This window comes from Meles meles, chromosome 10 (genome assembly GCF_922984935.1).
Source record: "Meles meles chromosome 10, mMelMel3.1 paternal haplotype, whole genome shotgun sequence".
In the NCBI taxonomy this organism is placed as follows: Eukaryota; Metazoa; Chordata; class Mammalia; order Carnivora; family Mustelidae; genus Meles; species Meles meles.
This window is the reverse complement of record NC_060075.1, coordinates 105,817,253-105,836,756: the sequence shown is the minus strand read 5'-3', so window position 1 is coordinate 105,836,756 and position 19,504 is coordinate 105,817,253. Positions and strand designations below refer to the sequence as shown.

Genomic DNA, 19,504 nt, shown 5'->3' with positions numbered 1-19,504 from the left:
TCACACTCCTTCCCCAGAGTTTGGTAAAGTGACAAAATTAAGAAAAACAGTAAGGGTTCCGGCTGGTGTGCCTCCCAGGCACACACCCCGAGGTCGCCACCAGCGGCTGCATCAGCGTCTTATTCTCAGCCTTGGGGACAAGGAATCTGGGTCTGGGGCGGAAGTGCAGCTCAGCTTGTATGTGGCAGATGGGGGAAGGGCTGGGGAGGGCGGGGAGGAGAGGGTAAGGGGAGGGGGTAGCGGGGTCTGAGTCCCAGTGCCTCCCAGTGCGTCCCGGCGTGGGCGCTGTAGTTTTCCCAAGGCAGACTCTCCTTCTAGCTAGGGATCGAATAAACAACCCCATAACAACTTCAGTACAAAGCGTTTTTTATTGACATTGTAAGAAACATTGTTCTTTCTTTTTGTTACAAAAGGACTAGGTGGTTCCGAAGCAAAGGTAGAGTCCACGTGTGGCCGGACTGCGGCCCTGGGCAGGAGGTGGGCGCGGGGGGGCGTCGCACGCGGAGAGGGGGGCGTGGCACGGCTGCAGGCGGATCCGAGAAGGCCCAGGGCCGGCCACATCCGAACACTATGCCTACAACACTTAAATGTATTTACATGTGTTTCTTTTAAAAAAGGATTACACATTTTATTTTTTTTTAAAAATCTAAAAAAGGTGAAAAAAATGAACTCGTCTTTTATTTTACACGTTTGCGGGATACACAACAGTAACTTGTCCGAAGAGAACATCCTCCATCAGTTCAAACAACGCGGGAAACCGCGTTGACGGCTGACTCTGCTCGGATCGCGCGCGCGCTCGGGGGCCCCGGGAGCGCGCACCCTCGCGCTGCGATCCGGCAACACGGGCTGGTCCCCCGCGTCGACAAGATCAACAGAAAATAAGGCACATACATCGCAAGAATCACAACTCTGCGGCTCGAGGGGACGAGCCAACGTATGAGGAGCAGGGGCAGTCTCATTAGCTCTTTAGGAAATAAAACAAAACGGTTTAACGAATAAAAACACGGTTCACACGGATGTTCAACAGGAGAAGCACGCACGAGCCTGCGCTGAGAAGTAAGAGGGGGACACTCGTGAGTTGCTGCGGTCTCCCTCAGCAGGGAGGGTCAGAGACGTGGGGAGGAGGCTGGAGAATGGAGAATGGGGGTGCGTCCTGCCCGAGGAGATGCCAAGTCTGCAGACTGGAAGGCTGCCAAGTGGCCCCAACAGACCTTCCTTCCACTGACTTCGGGGCGCATCGCAGCGCTCCGGGAAAAGTACACTCTCCTCTTCCCTCTGCCCTCTTCCCCATCTTTCTGAGATTTCCGCAGGCAGAAGCCAAGGGCTGCACTGAAGTGGGTCTATCTCTGCAAACCTAAGGGCCGAAGGAAGAAAAGCAAGCACGGAAAGTTAAAGAATGGTGACCACGCAGAGAACCCTCTGAATCACCACAGGGCAAAGCGGAGACCCAGGATGACAACGGTCCTCCCCCACGGTCGCCAGTTGCCCTCTGTCCTTCCATGGAGGGCAGGCGAGGTAGGAATTTAGGGTCACTGAGAAGTGCAGGTCACATCCGGGAGTTTGACCCGGGAGGGACTCTGATGGAGGAGGAGGGCAGGGTGGTGCCAGGGGCCGCCATCCTCACTCAGCCGCTGCAGAACTCCCAGGTCCCAAGCTTGGAAACCAAGAACAGGGTCAGACCAAACCGTGAGAGCACGTAAGGTAAGATTAGGGCGTAGAGATTCTGCTCTGATTCAGGGAGTGGACCACTGATTTTGTGACCGGGTCGTGGACTGTTTTGAGGAACACAGAAAAAGCCTGGCTCTTTTCTGTTGCTCAGATCCATTGAGCTCAGATCAGTAGCTGTCTTTCGCTCTGGGGCTCTGTTCCAAAGCAGATGTGTCCTTGGACTTAAGAGCAGGTGCTGGTTGTGGGAGGGCAGCGGAGAAGTCTCGGTACCCCTCCCAATGGTTTCAGGAACATTCCGTCGAAAACAAACCCAATTTTCTCAGCCACAAAGTTCCAAAGGGCAAATTTCCCTCCACGCTGAGATTCTTGGTCCAAAGGAGAGATCATGAATGTGAGAAAAATGAGCTAGTTCTAACATTTTCCCCTGTTGTCTAATGTTTTATTTTACTTGACTTGTCTAATACGAATTTAAATGGCAGGAATAAAGGGGGTGAGAAGCCACACAACTGACTCATGAGTCACTTTGGCTAACTCCAACTTTCAGGGTCAATGGGACGAAACAGAGAAGGTAGTCTGAGGTGTTAGTATTTTATTTTTAATAGTTTACACATTTTTAAATGTAAAATGTTGGATAATCCATGTACTCTGTACACACATAGTATGTCCCTTATGTGTATCAGCTGCACATGGCAAGTAGCTGCACTTTTTAAGTCTTTAAATGTTTTAATCCAAAACAAAAGTACCAATTAAGTCCACGTGAAGGACTAACTGCATAGAACGTGTAACTTCTTAATGGATGCCTCGTTTAATAGGGACGGTGTAAGAAAAGGCATCCACACAGCCACTGACCATCCTCCCTAGCGCTTACAAATACTAACAATGGTTAAAGTGATTTATTCCAAATGTCATTGTATGTCAGCTTTTTCCTTTACAACTAAGTTTTATAAATCCCTTAAAATAGGGCACTTAGAATAGAAATACTCCTTTGCTACAGTGGAATTAAGGTATGTTAACGAAATAGCCTGCTGCTGGGTCTTTTAAATACCTAAATACTTAGAACTATATATAATCAATTCTTAGTTATCTATGATAACAGGTAAAGAGATGGAACTATAATCAACAAATACAGCAAACCCACAAATGTTCCCCACACTATTTCTACCCAGTAGCTTCACTCTACAATCTACATAACTTCTTGCCAGAACGGATGGAAGTTGCCAACCCACCACCCTTCCCCTCTCTCCCTGGAGCGCGGAGCAACACTGAATAGTTGTGGGGACGGAGGGAGGAGAGGCAGCGCGGATAACTGAGAAGCGAGCACATAGATGCACCTGCCCCGAGCGCACTAAGGGACAGGAGGAATTCTAAACCCCAACCGTGAGCAAACTAGTGTTTATCTGCCAGAGTCCCAGATTCCTGCTTGTGTGCAACCCTGACCTGAATTGTGGTGGGGAGTGTGTCAAAATTGGTTATGTCTGCTACAGCACACCCACAAAGGATTCTTAAATTCACTATCCATATTCTGATTCTTGTGCCCAATGTGGGAATTACCAAAACAAACAAACAAACACCATGAAAACCAAAAAGCAAAAACAAAAACCCAAAAAATACCCAAGAAAACAAAAAACAAAAAGAAACACGGGCACATGTAAAGGAAAATTTAAAAAGCGGTAAGTGTAACCCCTTGGTCAAAAGTACGCCAATTTCTATTTCCTTTGAGTAACAGAGAAACACGTCAAATCCTCTCATGTGACTTCTCTTCGAAAAGAAGAACATGCACATCACACATTTATACTGGTTTACTAAAAAGGGGGGGCTTACAGTTTAAAAAAAAAAGGAAACAGAGGATGGTTCGAGTGTCACAATACTGATTCAAAACTGAAATGGAAGACAGTTTCTCCCTAGAATACTTTAGGGTTGTTCAGAGTCCTTTTCCATAAAAGGAATATACTTGAAACACATCCCAGTTAGGTGAGATGAGATTGCTAAAATACATACAGAACTAAAACAAAAAACAAACCGGCAAAAAACCGAGTCCATTTAATCTTAAACTCCGAAAGTTTCACGTTGGTTGGCAGCCTTTCCACTATCGCCTACTGCATCACTGCAAGGAATTTGCTTTCTTCCGCGAGGGAGGTCAGCAAAGAGCTCATGTCCCCGATGGCCATGTTGGTGGTGCTCACAGACAGCGCGGGCAGCGGGAGGGACGTGCGCGGTGTGGTGAGGCGGGAGGAGCTGTGGGAAAGGTTCTGAATGATGCTGGGGCTCAGGGCTCCAGACATCAGGCTGGCGTGGTCCCCGTCGTCGATGATAGCATCAAAATCAATCTGCACCCCTTCCAGGTCATGGCTGTCGAGGCTGTCCACTGTGCTTGTCACCTGGTTAGCACCTGGGGAGAGTAATTCAGAGTTTTCGGCGCTGGCCCCCTGGAGCAGGCAGTTGGCTTCTGAAATGGAGAATGAACCAGTTTTCATGTCTTGCTGACTGAAGCCAACGGTTTGGTCATAGAACTGACCAGAGTAACTCTGAGGGTTCGAACAGAGCGGATGGGGCTGCCCTTGTATCTCCATCTTGATGCCATTCACCCTACAGGCCTGACTCGTGTCGCTGAGCTGTCCCTGCTGCAGAGCAAGGCTGCCCCTCGGCACAGCCTGGCGTCTGCTGCCCCCAAAGCTGGAACAGGGCTGGTAGCCCCTGGCAGCTGCCAAGCCCGATGGCTGGCTGCCCTGGCAGGGGAGCCCCGGCAGGCCGCTCTCTGGCCCTTGATAGATGTTGACGTGTGAGGTAGCGCTGACCTGCTCTAGCCCCTGCTGACCGGCACGGTCCGCCCCTTGGTGGTCGTTGAGCAGCTGATGGGACAGGTACCCCTGGCCCACCAGGTCTTGGGGTGCCATGCCATTCACAGCGCTGCCCACTGACTCGTGGGGCGCCACCGACAGGCCAAAATCTGGCTGGGTCGCGTTCCCCGGCACCGTGGTGCTTTTCAGCTTTGCCGCCTGAATCCCGGCACCACAGGCCGCATCGAGCAGGCCGGGGGCTGCGAGCGGCCTGTTGAGGCAGTTCCCATACTGCTGGGTCTTGTAGGGCTGTTCGTGGAAGGTGTTCCCGCTGGTGCCCGGTCCGCCACTGTGGCTCGCTAAGTGCTCGGGGCCGCCGTAGGAGCTGCCATGCTCCACGAGGGTCGGGTACCCCCCGGTCGGGCCAACAGTGTTCCTTAAGGGATTCTGCGGGTGAACGCCCATGTTGGTGCTGGCGTATAAGCCGAAGGCTCGAGCCTGCTGCGCCGCCGACCGCTGGCCACATTTCACCTTGGACGAGCACAGGTCGGCGCTGCCAGAGCTGACCTCATTCCACTGAATGGGCAGGTCGGATTTGCTGGCTTCAGGACAAGGCTGCTCCAGCGGCCGGTACTGCTGGCTGGCGTGGCTGTCGGGCAGCCCGGGGGTGTCGAAGTCTCCGTGCCCATTCCCCAGGCCGGGCCCATGGGGCCCTTTGCCGTCGTCAGAGACGGCGCTTTGGAAGGGCTGCTCATACCCCGCCTGGTTCTGGGCATTTAAATACTGCACCACGTCGTCGGGCAGGAAGTCCTCCTCGTTCAGGCTCACGTCGGCGTCCATGGTCAGGGACTCCAGGGTGACGTTCTCGGTAATGCTCGGAGGGCAGGGGGACGCCGCGAAGTGGCGTGGCTGGCCGCCCTCGGGCCGCGTGTAGTTCTGGAGCACTAAGTTGCGCTTCTCCAGGGAGGCGGGCAGCGCCGGAGGGTTGAAGCTGTGGAGGCTGCCGAACCGCGGCACCCGGGGCAGGGAGAGGCTCTCGGACACGGTCCTCACCGGGTCGCTGGCCCGCCTCACGCCGTTGCCCAGCGCGTCGGCCGGCAGCAGAGGGCGGCGGCCGTAACTGTGGGCGCCCCCGTCGCTGCACCTCCGCGGGGGGTGCACGGGAGGCAGGGCCCCCGCGGGCTCCCTGCCGTCCCCGAGCAGGGCCATCCGGGTCTTCAGGCTCATCCTCTCCATGTTGGGCAGCGGGGTGGGGGGCGGCCCGCCCGTGGCCGCCGCGTACTTGGCCTTCAGGCGGTACTGCTGCGCGGGCGTGAGGCTGAGCAGGCTGGGCAGCCCGTCCCCCTGGCTGGCCTCGCTGGACCTGCGCGAGGCGTCGGTGGAGATGGGGTCGTAGGAGTCGGCCACGCTCACGTTCTGGGGCCGGCCCTCGGCCTGGGACGCCTCGCTGGACCTGCGGCTGGAGAAGCAGGGGGAGATGCCCGAGGAGCGGCGGCTGCTCAGGTAGGCGGAGCTGATGGTGCTGGCGCTGCTGTCCCTCCGGCTGAGCATGTTCAACATCGTGATGTCCACACCAGCCAGGTCGCTTCTGTTCGGGAGGAGAGTCAAGGGCCCGCCCAGACTGCAGCTGGTACTGGGCTGCGTGCCTGCGGAGAGAGGGTGGGGAGACGTGTTGGTTTCGGGAGGGCGGGAACCAGTCCGGTGCAGGGTGGGCTGAAACTAGTTTTGGTCTCCGCGGCCCCGGGGCTGCCCCAGCCCCCAGCCTCCGCTGCGTGTCCCCAAAGGGACCAGGGAACAGTGAAGGAGTGGGTGCGGCTGTGTGCCAAGAAACTTTATTCACGGGTGGGCAGGAAAGTTGGCATACCCCTGGCTTCAAGAGAGCAGTAGACACAGCCTGGATCACTTAAGCTCCTTCACAGGTGTAGGGTGCACTGCTCCGGGGATGGACACGTCCAAGGCCAAAGGCATTCCCGGAGTGTCCTATCCACTCGGGACTTCCTCCGACATCCCCCAAAGGTGGAGGACAGGACGTCTGGGTCGGTGGGTGGGAGCTGCACCTGGAGGATACGCTCTGGGCATTCAGTGTCATCTCAGAAGCAAAACCTGACGTGGGTTTGGGGCTGCAGATGGGGGAGGCTGCCTGGCCTGCCTTGACCTGGGAACATGTCAGTCAGGGTCAGTCAAGGTGGCTGCCGATCTCCCAGGCGCCGATGGGAAACCAGATGGCAGTGCTAACCCCAGGTGCCGATGCTGGAAGGGCTTCCTCAGCCCGGTCCAGCAGTTCTGATCTCACCGTGAGAACACGAGTCCTACACCATTATCCCCTTACGACCTGCTTCTAAAACATGGCCTCTCCAGAGAGGCCGCACTGATGGGTGTGGTGACTGTATAATTTTAGGACCGAGGGACACACCAGCACACACCAAGCTAGGTTCCTCCCACTGCGGCTTGGGCATACGGACAGAACACAGAGCCTGGAGCCGAGCTAAGGTGGGGCACGGGACTCACCGTTTCCTATGAGAGGAGAGACTGCAGGGGCTTTGGGGGGTAGAACGGGGTTCAGTCGTGGAAGCATTCCATTCACTTGTTTGAGCCTTTCTAGTTTTACGTGCTCCATCCATTTGGTCCCTGCCGGGTTCCTCCTGGTTTGCAAGGCGAGGGCGGTGGTTGCAGTGGAAATGGTCGAGTCCATGATTGGGGTTTCCTCAATGGCCCCGAGGTCTCCCACACCACCTCCGTCGGTCAGAGGAAGCTCGAGCCCACTGTTGGAAAAGTTGCTGATGGGGGACTGTTGGCTGCTGCATGAAGACTGACCACCAGGGCTTGGCTGAGATGTCTGCTGGGTCAAGAGCAAAGCAAAGAGGTGTCAGTGGGAAGGAGAAAGCAAAGGAAGCCGAAAACGAGGGCTCATGCAGACTCTAGACCTCCAGGGTGCTCCAGGGGTGCAGTGAGGGGAGCTGTGTGCCGGTGAATGGAAGCGGCCTCTTGCGATCTCAGGGACTGATGGGATACCCAGCAGATGTGCGGTGCGGGCAATGGAAGCGGGGCATGCTGAATGGGGCTGGGGGCGGTGGCTGGCACGACGTCAGCCACGGGATCCTTCCCCAGATGCCAGCTCTGCAAACAGGCTTCCTCAGCTCTAATCCCTCTTGCACTTTGACTTGACCCTTTGGGCAAAAGACTCAACTCTAAACCTCAGTTTCCTTATCTACAAAATGGGGACAACTTACTTATCTTCGGGATTGTGGCGGAAATTAAGTGTGAGGCCCAGAGAGGCCCACGAAATAGACAAAGGCCTGGGAAACTGTTCCCATTCGGCTCCGAGGGCATTCGCGGTTCATCTTATCCCAGGTGGCTTTAGTCTGCAGGCTCGTTCTGCTTGGCTCCAGCGGGCGCGGGAGATGGGTGCTCGAGGGGCACACTAGGTCCTCTCCCATGAGACCCTCTCTGAGCTGCTCAGGGCTAGTTACTCAAGCTCTCCGTCACCTCCCCCACTTCTGTCTACACTTGCCTGCTCCACAGAACCCCAGCAAAGCTGTGCATAAAGACAGCTGCAAGAAATGCTTCAAGTTACAGCCATCTGAGTCTGGAATAATCTTCCCATTCCCCCAAAGTTCTCTGGCATGTCTCTGGGAGAATCAGGCAAGGTTTCCCTCTCACCACTGTGTGGACTGTATAAGCCAGTTCTGCAACTAGAGAGAAACCTGAGCCAGTGCACAGGCTCTCCGTCAGGGAAAGGACCCCCCCCCCCAGCCCCGGGGCTCCTGGAGATGGGGAGTGGAGGAGAGCTGGTTGTCCTCAGATCTGGGGGGGCACCCTATAAAATGGCCCTCAATGACCACTCTGAACAGCCTAGAACCGCTCTAAAATTCCATTGGTGAATTCCACTGGTAGATATATAGGATATACCCCTTTTTTGTAGATAAGAAAATTGATGTTCAGAGAAGTTCAGTGACTGCCCAAAGTCACAAAGTCACAAGGTCAATGCTAAGACCAACCTAGACTCCCTGCCCAGCACCATTTCCATCTCCCCACAGAGCCTTCTCCAGCGTTACTGGAACAACTAGAAGCTGCCAGCAGCCCCAAGAACAAATTCTCCTGGGAGAGAGAACCACACGCACTCAGTTACGGACCCCACTGATGTCCCAGGTGGGGTCCACGGGACTGTTGGGAAGGGTTTTAGGCATAGGGCTTCTCAGCAGAGCCCATCACATTCGTTTCGCAACCACACTATGTACAGCCAAGCAGATGAAGACTTCCTAAGTGAATGCCATGTGATACACCAAGTTTGTCCCGGGCAACCAAGCAGAGCCAAATGAGATACACAAATCTGATGGGGAGTTCGGGAAGCCTGGCTCACGTTTTGCTTCGGCAGAATCCTGGAGGGCCAGGCCATCTGCTCCTTCCCAAGGGACTTGGAGCATCCAGGATTTCGAGGTCTTTGACTCTTGGACTGTCAGCTCAGAGTGTGTGCAGATGAATCTGTGTGTGTGTGTGTGTGTGTGCGCATCTATGTGTATGCACACACACAACATAGACTCAAGTCTCTACAGGGCACAGAAGGAGGCACAAAGGCCTTTAAGATCAGAGGAGCTCAGACACTTCGACACATATTAAACTGGGAACAACAAATATATCCAGATCATCCTCAAAGAGGGAGCACACCCGTCTGGTCCCAGAATGAGTTTATAGTGTCAATTCAATAATGTGATAGTCTTTGAGAACATCTGCTTGGTCGGCCGGCCGTGATTTGTTATGAAAACCTAGACAAATAGAACAATGAATTTCACCATCTGACTCCACATTTCCACATGCTGAATGTTCAAAACACATTGCTTCTACGTTTGAAACATAGCTGAGTAATGTTCACTACCAAAGATATCACAAAGCACAAAAACGAAAAATCAAACGCACAGAAGTTAAACGTTAGAACAAACACAAAACAAAAAGAGCAGAGAAGCCAAAATTCCCTCACCTTATTACCCACTGTCCTTAGGAAGTGAGAACAAGACATTTAGGAGCATTACACAGAAGAGATGTGGAATTAATAAGAAAAAAGAAGAAAGAATTTAATTCATAGCACGATGATCAAGGATACATTTTTAAAGAAAGAATATCAGAAATGTAAATCTCATATGCATTAGTAAATGTCTACAAAGTGATCTACTTATTTTATATGTGTATGGACATATACAGACAAAATAGTCCCCTGTAGAAAATCGGATGAATTTATTAGCCTTCCCTATAATATATGGAGCCTCGTCTCAAGCTCTATGGTCCCTTCCAGTGTATGTTTCTATGATTTCATTGCTTTATAAAATAGTTCACATCTTGGGGAATCTCAGAGGTCACTGAGCCAAATAACTATATGTTCTTATTTCTACCAATTTTCTTCTTAAATAATGGGTGTTTGGAGAGGAGATGACACGTTTTCTTGAGCTAGGGATGTACATTAAAGGTACAAGAGGCTCTGGGTCCTTCGGATGTCCGAAGAACATAAATCATTGTCTTTTGATGACATAATCTAGGAGACTACCAATTCATTTTCCTTGTTTCATTAAACACGTGGGGATAAACTGTTGAATGTTCTGCACGTTGTACCGGTAGACTTTATTTTAGGAAATGGATATGCGATCCCCCCAAAAACTATGCACAACACCGCTTATGAACTGATTAATTTTAATGTATGCTGATGAGTCATAAGACACACATCACCTTTTAACTAAGGTGCTTTTTATTTTTATTATAGCTTATTTTTTGACTAAAGGGCTTTGCATTTATTTTTTTCTTTTCTTTCCTTCCTTCCCTTCTTTCTTTCTCCCCTTCCTTCTTGCCTTCCTTCCCTCTCTCCCTCCTTCCCTCCTTCCTTCCTCTCTCTCTCTCTCTCTCTCTCTCTCTTTCTAAAAGCAAAATACAGCTACCCACTGGCAACTCATGATAAGTCCGAACAATTTTTTGGTATTATTTTTGGCTACACTTAATGTCACTCTCTAAAACTCTTAAACTCAACAAGTCATTAAAATTCAACCAATCATTAAATTCCACTCAGTCAACTCCAGAATTGTACATGGCATCATTTCCTATCCATACATACTGCTGCGTGGTGACATCACTCAGGAACTCATAGGATGTCCATCCAATTGCTGGACCTTCCTGATTTTAAGAAGACACTTCGCGAAACTGAGTATAGCTATGCCTGCCTGGTCAGTCGTGTGCATCTGGAAATCCAAGCCCACGACTTCTGTAGGGAGCCAGATGAGACCCCGGCACGTTGGCGGAGCCGACCCCGTGACACACGCCGCCAGAGACAACTGTACCAGAGCTTTTCCGATAGCTACTCCCTTCATTCTTCCCGTTGCCTTCCTTACAGGCTTAGATGTTTTGTATGGCACAGACTTAGGAAAAAAAAAAATCACCAAGAGCAGTTTGAAAGAAACTGTAGCTGTAGCATGATCCCTGTGTCCGTCTGGTGACCAGTAAGTTCCCAAACCAGAGTGATTTCTCCTGATGACAGCTTCCTGGTGCTTCCCTTGCTCCTCACCTCTGTGGTTCGGGCTCCACTGCCGAAATGGTGTCCAGTCTATCAAGCCCACCCCTAGCCTGGCCCGGGAGCTGGCTTTTCTGAAAATCAGCCAGGCCATGTCATTGACCATCACCAGTAAGACAGAACCCTTTTTCCTCCTCACTCCTTTTCATTCCTGCACATCGTCCTGGACCACTACGCGCTCCCCGCCCCCACCGCTGGCTCCTGCTGCCACGTCAGGCCTGCACCTTCCCCACTTTGAGGGCTGAACTTGAGGCCCACCCCACTCCCTCCCCTATCACACCCTCAAGTGCAGGGCCGGTCTGTTCCCTTCTCAAATGATCTCACGCGCCCTTGTGGGAAAGACCCATCACACAGAGTTCTAAGTATTTGCTTTTTGGTGGTTTGTCTAGCCCACGGGACTATAAACGCCTCAAGAATAGGGACCGTGCTTATTTATTTCGGAGTTACCAGGGCAACGCATCATGCAAAATACACGTTTACAGAAAGCCTGAGGGGCTGATTTTCTCCATTACAAGTCTACTGGAAATGTAGTCGGTCACGACGTTCCTTCTACCTGCCATGATGTGCTGTGGTTCCAGACTGATTTTTAAAAAGTTAGGAAACTCTGATGCTCTTTTCTGAGTTATTCTATGCTGATTAACCTTAAGTAAGGAATCCGGGTCTCTGAGCTCCTGACCCCTTCCATCAGGGAGTCTAGTGCAATGAGGACCCGGGTGGTCTAGTCTGTTCTCATGCCCTTGTTGACTTTTTAAAATGACCTAGGATGGCTTGGGGACCAGCAGAAGGAAAGCGAGTGACATACCATGGGCTTCTCTGCCTTGACTGCTTTCACTTGGAGGCATTCTTCCCGCTTTGAGGTAGTGTGGCTGAGGTCCTTCTGCTCCCCAAGGGCTCCCTGAGTCTGCCGGCCAGGCGACCGGGACTGTGAATGGCTGCCGGAATCGCGGGGTGGGGGGGGCCTGGGATGTATGTCCCCACGCTGCTTCTTGGTGACGTGAGCCTCTGGGCCGTGCACCGTCTTCACGTGCTTCCGGAGGGAACTCGGGTCTGTGTAGCGCTTCGTGCAGCCTGGGATTTTGCACACATACGGTTTCTGCCAAAAGTCCCACAAATGAAATGAAAGATTGTTACCAAAGCGCTCGTGCCCCAGCCCAACAGTCTCATGGACGCACACCGCAACTTTCACTCTTCCAAAGCCCTTCCTCAAAGCTGGGAGGTGTTCAGACACCTCTAGATGCTAAGGGTTTAATAAGGCCATTTGAGGGGGAGACGAACCATGAGAAACTGTGGTCTCTGAGAAAAAAACTGAGGGTTTTGGGAGGAGGTGGGGGGTCGGGTGAGCCTGGTGGTGGGTATTAAGGAGGGCATGGATTGCATGGAGCACTGGGTGTGGTGCATGAACAATGAATTCTGGATCACTGAAAAGAAGTAAAATAAAATGAAAAAAAAAATATAAAGGCCATTTGAACACTGTTCGGGGCCTGTGAATTTGGCTTTAATAGACTGTTATTCTAAAAGATGCTCCAGGACAGCTGTAGATGTGCAGATCGCCTGTTTGTGCTTGGAAGCATTTATCCTAGCAGTAGGAAGAAGGCTCCTGGTGTCAGGGTAGCTACTCACTAGGTATTTGAAGGAGACAGTGACGACGATGACGATGCTGGTGACACCCGCAGAAGAGTCTCACACACATCACCTCGTCAGAACGCCATGTGCCTCTGGGAGAGGTGGTGTGAAGACATTTCTTAGGGATGTCCTGGTTCTCTGATCAGAAATCACTATACCCTTTGTGAAAAGGTGCACATTAACATGTAAAAAAAATTGCCTACAGCCTCTTCTGTGTTAGAGATCACTGAAATATGTCCATTTGGGTCACGTTATACCTGTGTGGGATGCTCGGGACTCAGAATATCCAGGACCTTCCTGGTTCTCAAAGTCGCAAAGCCCTGTTTGACCGTCTGTGAATGCTCACTCACAAACTGAGAAGGGCTGGGGGTTGGTGTCCTGGAAAGGAGGATTCCTGTCTGGGTCTGGCCCTGAGTGCTAAAGCCTGTGGATGATTCCGTGTTCCATGTGGGCCTGTGATCAAACCTACAAATGCCGTCATTAAAAATTCTACAGATGCTTATAGCTAATTTACTCACTCAAATCACAGAATCGTTGGCATTTACTCATGACCAACATCAAAACCGGGATTTTGTTTACCTGGCTTGAAATATAATATATTCATGACTCCTTCCAAGAATACATATCTACGTAGACCAGAAGAAGAGCTATTAAGTTAGCGATAGTCATAAAAAGCATGATTAGTATAATGTGCCCATTATATTAAAAAAAGCTGCCCTGTCTTATAGAATGTATGTGTCTAAAAGATGCTTTTTCACTAAAAGCCCAAGAACAGACTGAGTGCTACATAAAATGATGAAATGTCCTAATGTAGAGAAGACTCCGAAAATTATCCCGAGAGGCTTCACCTCCAAATTTGAGATTCTTTTGGGGAGAATTGATTCCCATTAACTATGAATTACTTCCATTCAGGGGCTGCTGTGATTTGCAGCCCATATATAATGAAACGAGCGCATCGACTTCTATGCATTAGGGACAGAAGAATGGCTCCAGCCATGAGTGGCCATTACCTTCCAGCGTCTGACATCGGCCTTACGCTTGCTCACCACGCTGCTGGGACAGGCCGCTCCATCAGCAGGCACGCTGGGATGCACGGCGCAGGCGTCGGGGGGCAGGGGGGCAGGGGGTGCAGGGAGAGAGCGCCAAGTCAGGCCACGTTACGCGTCTGAGCAGCTGCTCTTCCCATAAGCCTACGCATGTGTCCACGCTGGGTTAGCCTGGACGTGAGGACACAGCTGGCGGTGGACGATCAACGACTGAAATGCTAGAACTGTCGGCGGGGATGAATGCTGCCAGTCTCCCTGAGCTACCTGTGTCTCCTGTCCTAGATGTTCAACTTTTGCCATGGTCGTTTCCTTTTTGACTCACCCAACGGAAATGTACTTCGTGAAAGTGATTGCTGCGTTTTTTACTTGACTTTGTAGCATTTATCTGACTACAGTTCTCAAAGAGTGTGGACGGTCCCCACTACAGGCAAGACTCTGACAAGGTCAAGTTATATGCTGCAGGATTTAATGTCCGGGGTTACCAAATGCGCAGGAATAATAGGAAAGCCTGTAATTATCACCAGTCCCAAGTATGAATGCCCCCGAAGGGTGTGGGCGGAGGACAATCATTTTTAAGTTGGGGTGACTGTGGGAGGCATCGGTGTCTACGCTGTTACATCTGGGTATAACACCCAGCTCGTGGCGTGTCGTGGCGTGGTTAAATGAGACAATGTATGAAATGCTCACCACGATGTGTTTGTTGCACAGAGTGATTAATCAGTGAACAGAACTTTATTACCAGGGGCTTTGTAGCTGGGTCCTAAAAGAAGACCAAGATTCTGAGGGATAAAAGTGAAGGTAAGTGGATGAAAAATGTATAGCCAGGGTCCAGAGGCAGGAGCGTTTCATGCCTGCGGGCGAGGCTGTCCAGTTCCATGCATGTCCGCAGAGGTAAGAGGTCAAGCCTGGAAGGGCAGGCATGGGCTGGGTGCCAGCACGTACAGGCCCAGAAAGTTTAAACTTTCCCTCTAGGAGGGAGGAAGCCATTGGAACGTTCTGGAGAGGGAGACACACTGAGTCTGAGTTCAAGGATTCTTGCCTATCGTGGCTCTAGGGGGACATGAGCTGTATGGTCTCAAGTCGGGATCCCTGGCAGAGGCCGCTGCTGTGGCCCCAAATGGGTGAAGCAGCCTAAGGGTGTAGGGGGAATGCCAGACTGGCTTCCTGAATGGGAAAAATGCCCCTCCTGTTCGAGTTCACAGATTCTGTTCCATACCCTCAGCAGAACGTGCGCCCCCTAACTAGTTATCGATATTTGTTTGGGGCAACGAATGAAAGTACAAATAGGAGAGAGCCAATAAATGAAGGAGGATATCTAGATTTATTGCGGACCGGCTCCTGACACAAATCTAGATTCTACATTTTGGTGGATGTGAAGCTGTCCGTCATTCCTCTGGAGGGCCAAAGCCTCGTGCGGTCAAGGTGGTTAACTGAGTTTCTATACGCTGCTCAATCCTGGTGAAAGGTATGATCGAACAGTGTTTCGTTTAATCTCATATTGGATAAACGCTCAGACAATGCTACACTCTTGACCTCCCAGAAGTGGACAAGCTCAACTCTAATGCATTTAAGCAAACTGCGGTACACATAATTGTAGTCCATAAGAAAGACAAAAAGCTGAGTAAGTGTGTGTATGTGTGCACTGCTAATCCCAACTCCTCCTTTGCCCCAATTTCTCCACAACAACAGGAGGGAAACGTGGCCTAAAAATCTATAGGAGTGAATACCTCCTAGATGTCTAGTCGTAATTGTACTTAAATACATGGAGTGCAGTTAAATATATTAATGCAATTTAATTCTAACTTAATCAAATCCCCAAAAACATTTTATACTGAGATCTAATCCACATACCATAAAAAACCCTTTTAAATTGCACAATTCAGTGGCATTTAGTACTTCCACAATCTTATGCAACTGTCTCCACTTATCGGTCAAATTCCAGAATATTTCCAGCGTCCCCAGAAGAAATCCTGTATGCGTTAGCAGTCACCCCTAGTCCCTTCCCTCAGCCTCTGGCAAACCGCTAATCTGTTTTCCATCTCTATGGCTTTGCCTAAACTCCCTAAAACTTTGCACTAAACAAGAATAGCAGATTACACTATAACCACTGCACGTAATAGAGGCATTTTTGACATTAAAAAATGGATATGGCGTCTCCCCTAAAGCCTCCTGCAACAGCTGATTGATAATAAGAGGTTCCAAATGACGGATGTCTCCTCATTCCGCCACAACCCTTCTAAAAAGTGTCTGTATGTGTGGACCTGCACATGTGAGCTGAAGTGTGAGTGTGTTTGTAAGAAAAGCGTGGCTCCTTCCATTAGAGATGTGTTTGCTCTGTCCCCGTGAGCTGAAGGGACACTTGGAGAGGACCTTAAAGCCAGTGGTCACTGAGCTGCCAAGCCAGGTCAAACGTGTCTTCTCTCACACATGTCAAGCAAACTGATGACCTCCTTAGTGGGAGCAGAACTACGTCTCACGTTAACAAATTCTGGCCAAATATCCTATTTCTGTGCAAAATGTGGGGAGCTTTTTCTGTTCATCTCTGGACTCATTCAAGAGAAGCCTTCACAGAGGAACCTGAACTTTGAGCTCGACCTTCTTCAAAGAGAAGTCAGAGGCCTGCAGGCAGATGTGCCTTAAAACACAGGCCAAATCATTTGCTGTAATTTTCATTTGTAATGCTGTTCTGAACTTCTGGGGGTAACTATGGACAAATCACAGCAACACATTAGGAACCACCCCTCCCCCTTTGAAGCTTTATCCAATAGATGATCTCTCTTTTTTTTTTTTTTTGAAAGTTTTTAGTTTTTCTTTCTACTCTTTTTTTTTAAAGATTTTTTATTTATTTATTTGACAGACAGAGATCACAAGTAGGCAGAGAAGCAGGCAGAGAGAGAGAGAGAAGAGGAAGCAGGCTCCCTGCTGAGCAGAGAGCCCGATGTGGGGCTCCATCCCAGGACCCTGGGATCATGACCTGAGCCGAAGGCAGAGGCTTTAACCCACTGAGCCACCCAGGTGCCCCAAATATGATGCCCTCCAATATGCGATCTTAAACGACTGACTAGAAACCATTCTCGATTTCTGAGAACAGCTCCCAAGAGCCTTTGGAAATGAGAATGCCTGGAAATCCCGTTTGGCCAAAATCGGGGGCCTGTAAAGGTCTTTTTGGCTAAACTGCTTTGGAAGATACGGCCTGGAGAAAGCAAGGAAAGGTGGGCTTCTATCCTGGCTGCTTACCGGGTCATTCTCTGCATGGATTCATGCTGTTCTGAGCAGAGCAAGTGAGTAGAATGCCAAAGTGAAATGCTCCTACTGGGGAATGCTCGGGTGGCTCAGTCCGTTAAGCGTCTGCATTTGGCTCAGGTCATGATCCCAGGGTCCTCGGACTGAGTCCCGCATCGGTGTCCTTGCTCGGTGAGGAGCCTGCTTCTCCCTCTCCCACTCCCCCTGCTTGTGCTATCTCTCTCTCTCTGACAAATAAAAAAAATATTTAAAAAAAAATGCTCCTACAGTTTGACCAGTAGGTGGCAGTTCTGAACAAGGCGAAACCTGCTAGCCAGGGGTTTGAAGTCCCCCCAGTTCTGCATTGCTCACCAGACCAGGCCCATTTGCAGCCAGCCCCAGGGGCGGAGATTCCAGGCCCCGACCTGCAGCCCAGCGCCCACTCCTGCCGGGAAGGCCAAGAGGAAACGAAGCAGAATGGGCCTTGTCTCCCTGTGCATTGCCCGTGAGGGCTCTCTGCTACCACCCTGAGCTCCGGACCCAAACGGTGCCTCCTGGGGGAGCCTCACCTCATTGGAATGCGTCCTGTTTTGGTGCTTGGCGCGATCCGAGGCATTCGAGAAAGCCTTGTTGCAGCCTTCGTGCTCACAGACGTACGGTTTCTCTCCAGTGTGAGATCTCAAGTGCGTTTTCAAGTTTTCTAGTCTTGAGTAGGCCTTTGTGCAACCTTCAAACTGAGGACAACAGGTAAATCTGCATCACTCCACACAATATGGGCTTAGGCCTAACACTCCCCCAAAGTTGATGAAAGACTGACATTTCGAGGGTCAGCAGCTTTTCAAAACCAAGGCACAAAAGTCCACTAAACTCTGCATTTACTGGGATTCAGATGGGGCTCAGTGCTGTTGAAGAGACAGCGTTTTCAAGGTTACTAAAAAGTCCTGGAGGTTTCTTTCTTTCTTTCTTTCTTTTTTTTTAATAGACCACTCAATGTGGACAATGGGTTTCATTATCTGCTCACTGATCTCCTCAAATTCCCACTGATTTTAGATTCAGCACAAAGTTCACTAATATGGCTTTGGGTCCACACAAAGGCATGGAATTTGATCATGTTTGTAAAGAGCCTTTAAGATGTAAAGCGCAGGGCTGAGCAGTGCCCAGTGCTCCTGGAGGCCCCTCTGTGAAAGGAGGCTTAGTCCCAGCCTTCTTGTGTGTCTACACCGGGCCGTGGGGACGGAGTAGGAAGGAAAAGAAAAACTCTGAAGTCACGTGGGTTCTGTTTTCAAAAGTGAGCTTATGGGTTTCAAGTCAAAGTTGGCGCGTCTCTCTGCCCTCTGGGTCTTCCAGTGCGACAGGCATTTCTGCTGGGGCAGGCATTCAGGCCACGCGCTCATTCCCAGTGCCCACCAGTGCGTCCCAGTGCCCACCAGTGCGTCCCAGCTGCCCCCCGCCCACCCACCACTCCGCTGTCCAACGTGGTAGCCGTGTGCCCCCTGTTTATATCTACATTTTTAAAAAATTAAATGAAATCAATTCCTTGTTTGCTCTGGCCAGGTGTCCAAAACCCCCCAGGGGCCCCAGCTACCTTGTTGGACAGTGCAGGTCAGAGCGCTTCCGCTGTCCCCCAAAGTGTGGTTGTCAGGGCTCCTCCACTTCTGTCCTCCCCCCCGAATTCCAGAATCCCCTCTCAGAACCCTCGGCATTTATCACAGCGCCCGGCTCCTCCCACCACCGGGCTGCTCCCCGCCCCCTGGCAGGGTCTGTGTCTACACAGCATGCAGAGGTCCTGCCCGGAGCCGCACCTCACCCTGACAAGCGCCCCCGCCAGGGTCCCCCACGCCCACAGCCCACGCCGTGCACTCACAGTGCATTTGTGAGGCTTTTCCCCCGTGTGCCTCCGCATGTGCACCACCAGCATGTACTGGGCTTTGAAGGGCTTCTGCTCTCTCGAGCAATCCAACCACCGGCACACGAACTCCTTCTTCTCGCCGTGAATGTGGTCGTTGTTTATATGCTGGGGTGGGGAAAAAAGAAAGGGAGAGCGCGTGGGAATGCAGGACTCATTTCTGAGGGCGACAGAAGGGAGGGCAAAGAGTGCCCCAACCCTCAGCCCTAAGGAACGTATGATAACTTGAAATGCAGATGGTTTTTTTTTTTTTTTGGTTGTAGGTTGTAGGTTTCTTAAACAAATTTGCCCTTAGTAACCATGCGCCTATATTTTGTGGCGCAATTTGGAGGCAGCGTGGTGGCCAAGAAGAGGGGAGGCGTGACATGGGGTGAGCCTGCGCTGCCTCTGCCTTTTCCACCTGCCCAGTGGGAGTCAAGGTCAGCAGAGCACAGGGGAGCTCCCAGCACTCCGGCTGCGATCTCAGGAAGGGAACGTGCACACGTGTGCACACACGTGTGTCCGCACACACATCATTCCGTGACAGGAGCAACAAAAACCAAAGGAAGCACTTTCCTGAACTACACTTTCGCTCCAATCAGTGGGATTTCTTTTTCTTGGGTGATAATCACGACAAAAGAACCAAATACTGAAAAGGACCAGGAGACCAGAGAAATGCTTAGTGTCTGGGTCGCAGCCTTCTTGATGTACAAAACACAGGGATGGCTTACCTAGG

The 19,504-nt window shown here is 51.0% G+C and overlaps 1 protein-coding gene across 1 annotated transcript in view; it reads right to left on the bottom strand.

Annotated features, from left to right (window-relative positions):
* Positions 1–382: 382 nt before the first annotated feature.
* Positions 383–19,504, bottom strand: part of GLI3 (GLI family zinc finger 3) — a 266,989-nt gene continuing 247,867 nt past the window's right edge. The window contains exons 11-15 of the mRNA XM_046021518.1: positions 18,748–18,897; positions 17,453–17,617; positions 11,795–12,085; positions 6,954–7,281; positions 383–6,091 (exon numbers count right to left, since the gene is read on the bottom strand). Coding sequence (XP_045877474.1) covers positions 3,762–6,091; positions 6,954–7,281; positions 11,795–12,085; positions 17,453–17,617; positions 18,748–18,897 — 3,264 coding nt within the window. The 3' untranslated portion in view covers positions 383–3,761. The remainder of the gene's footprint in view (positions 6,092–6,953; positions 7,282–11,794; positions 12,086–17,452; positions 17,618–18,747; positions 18,898–19,504) is intronic.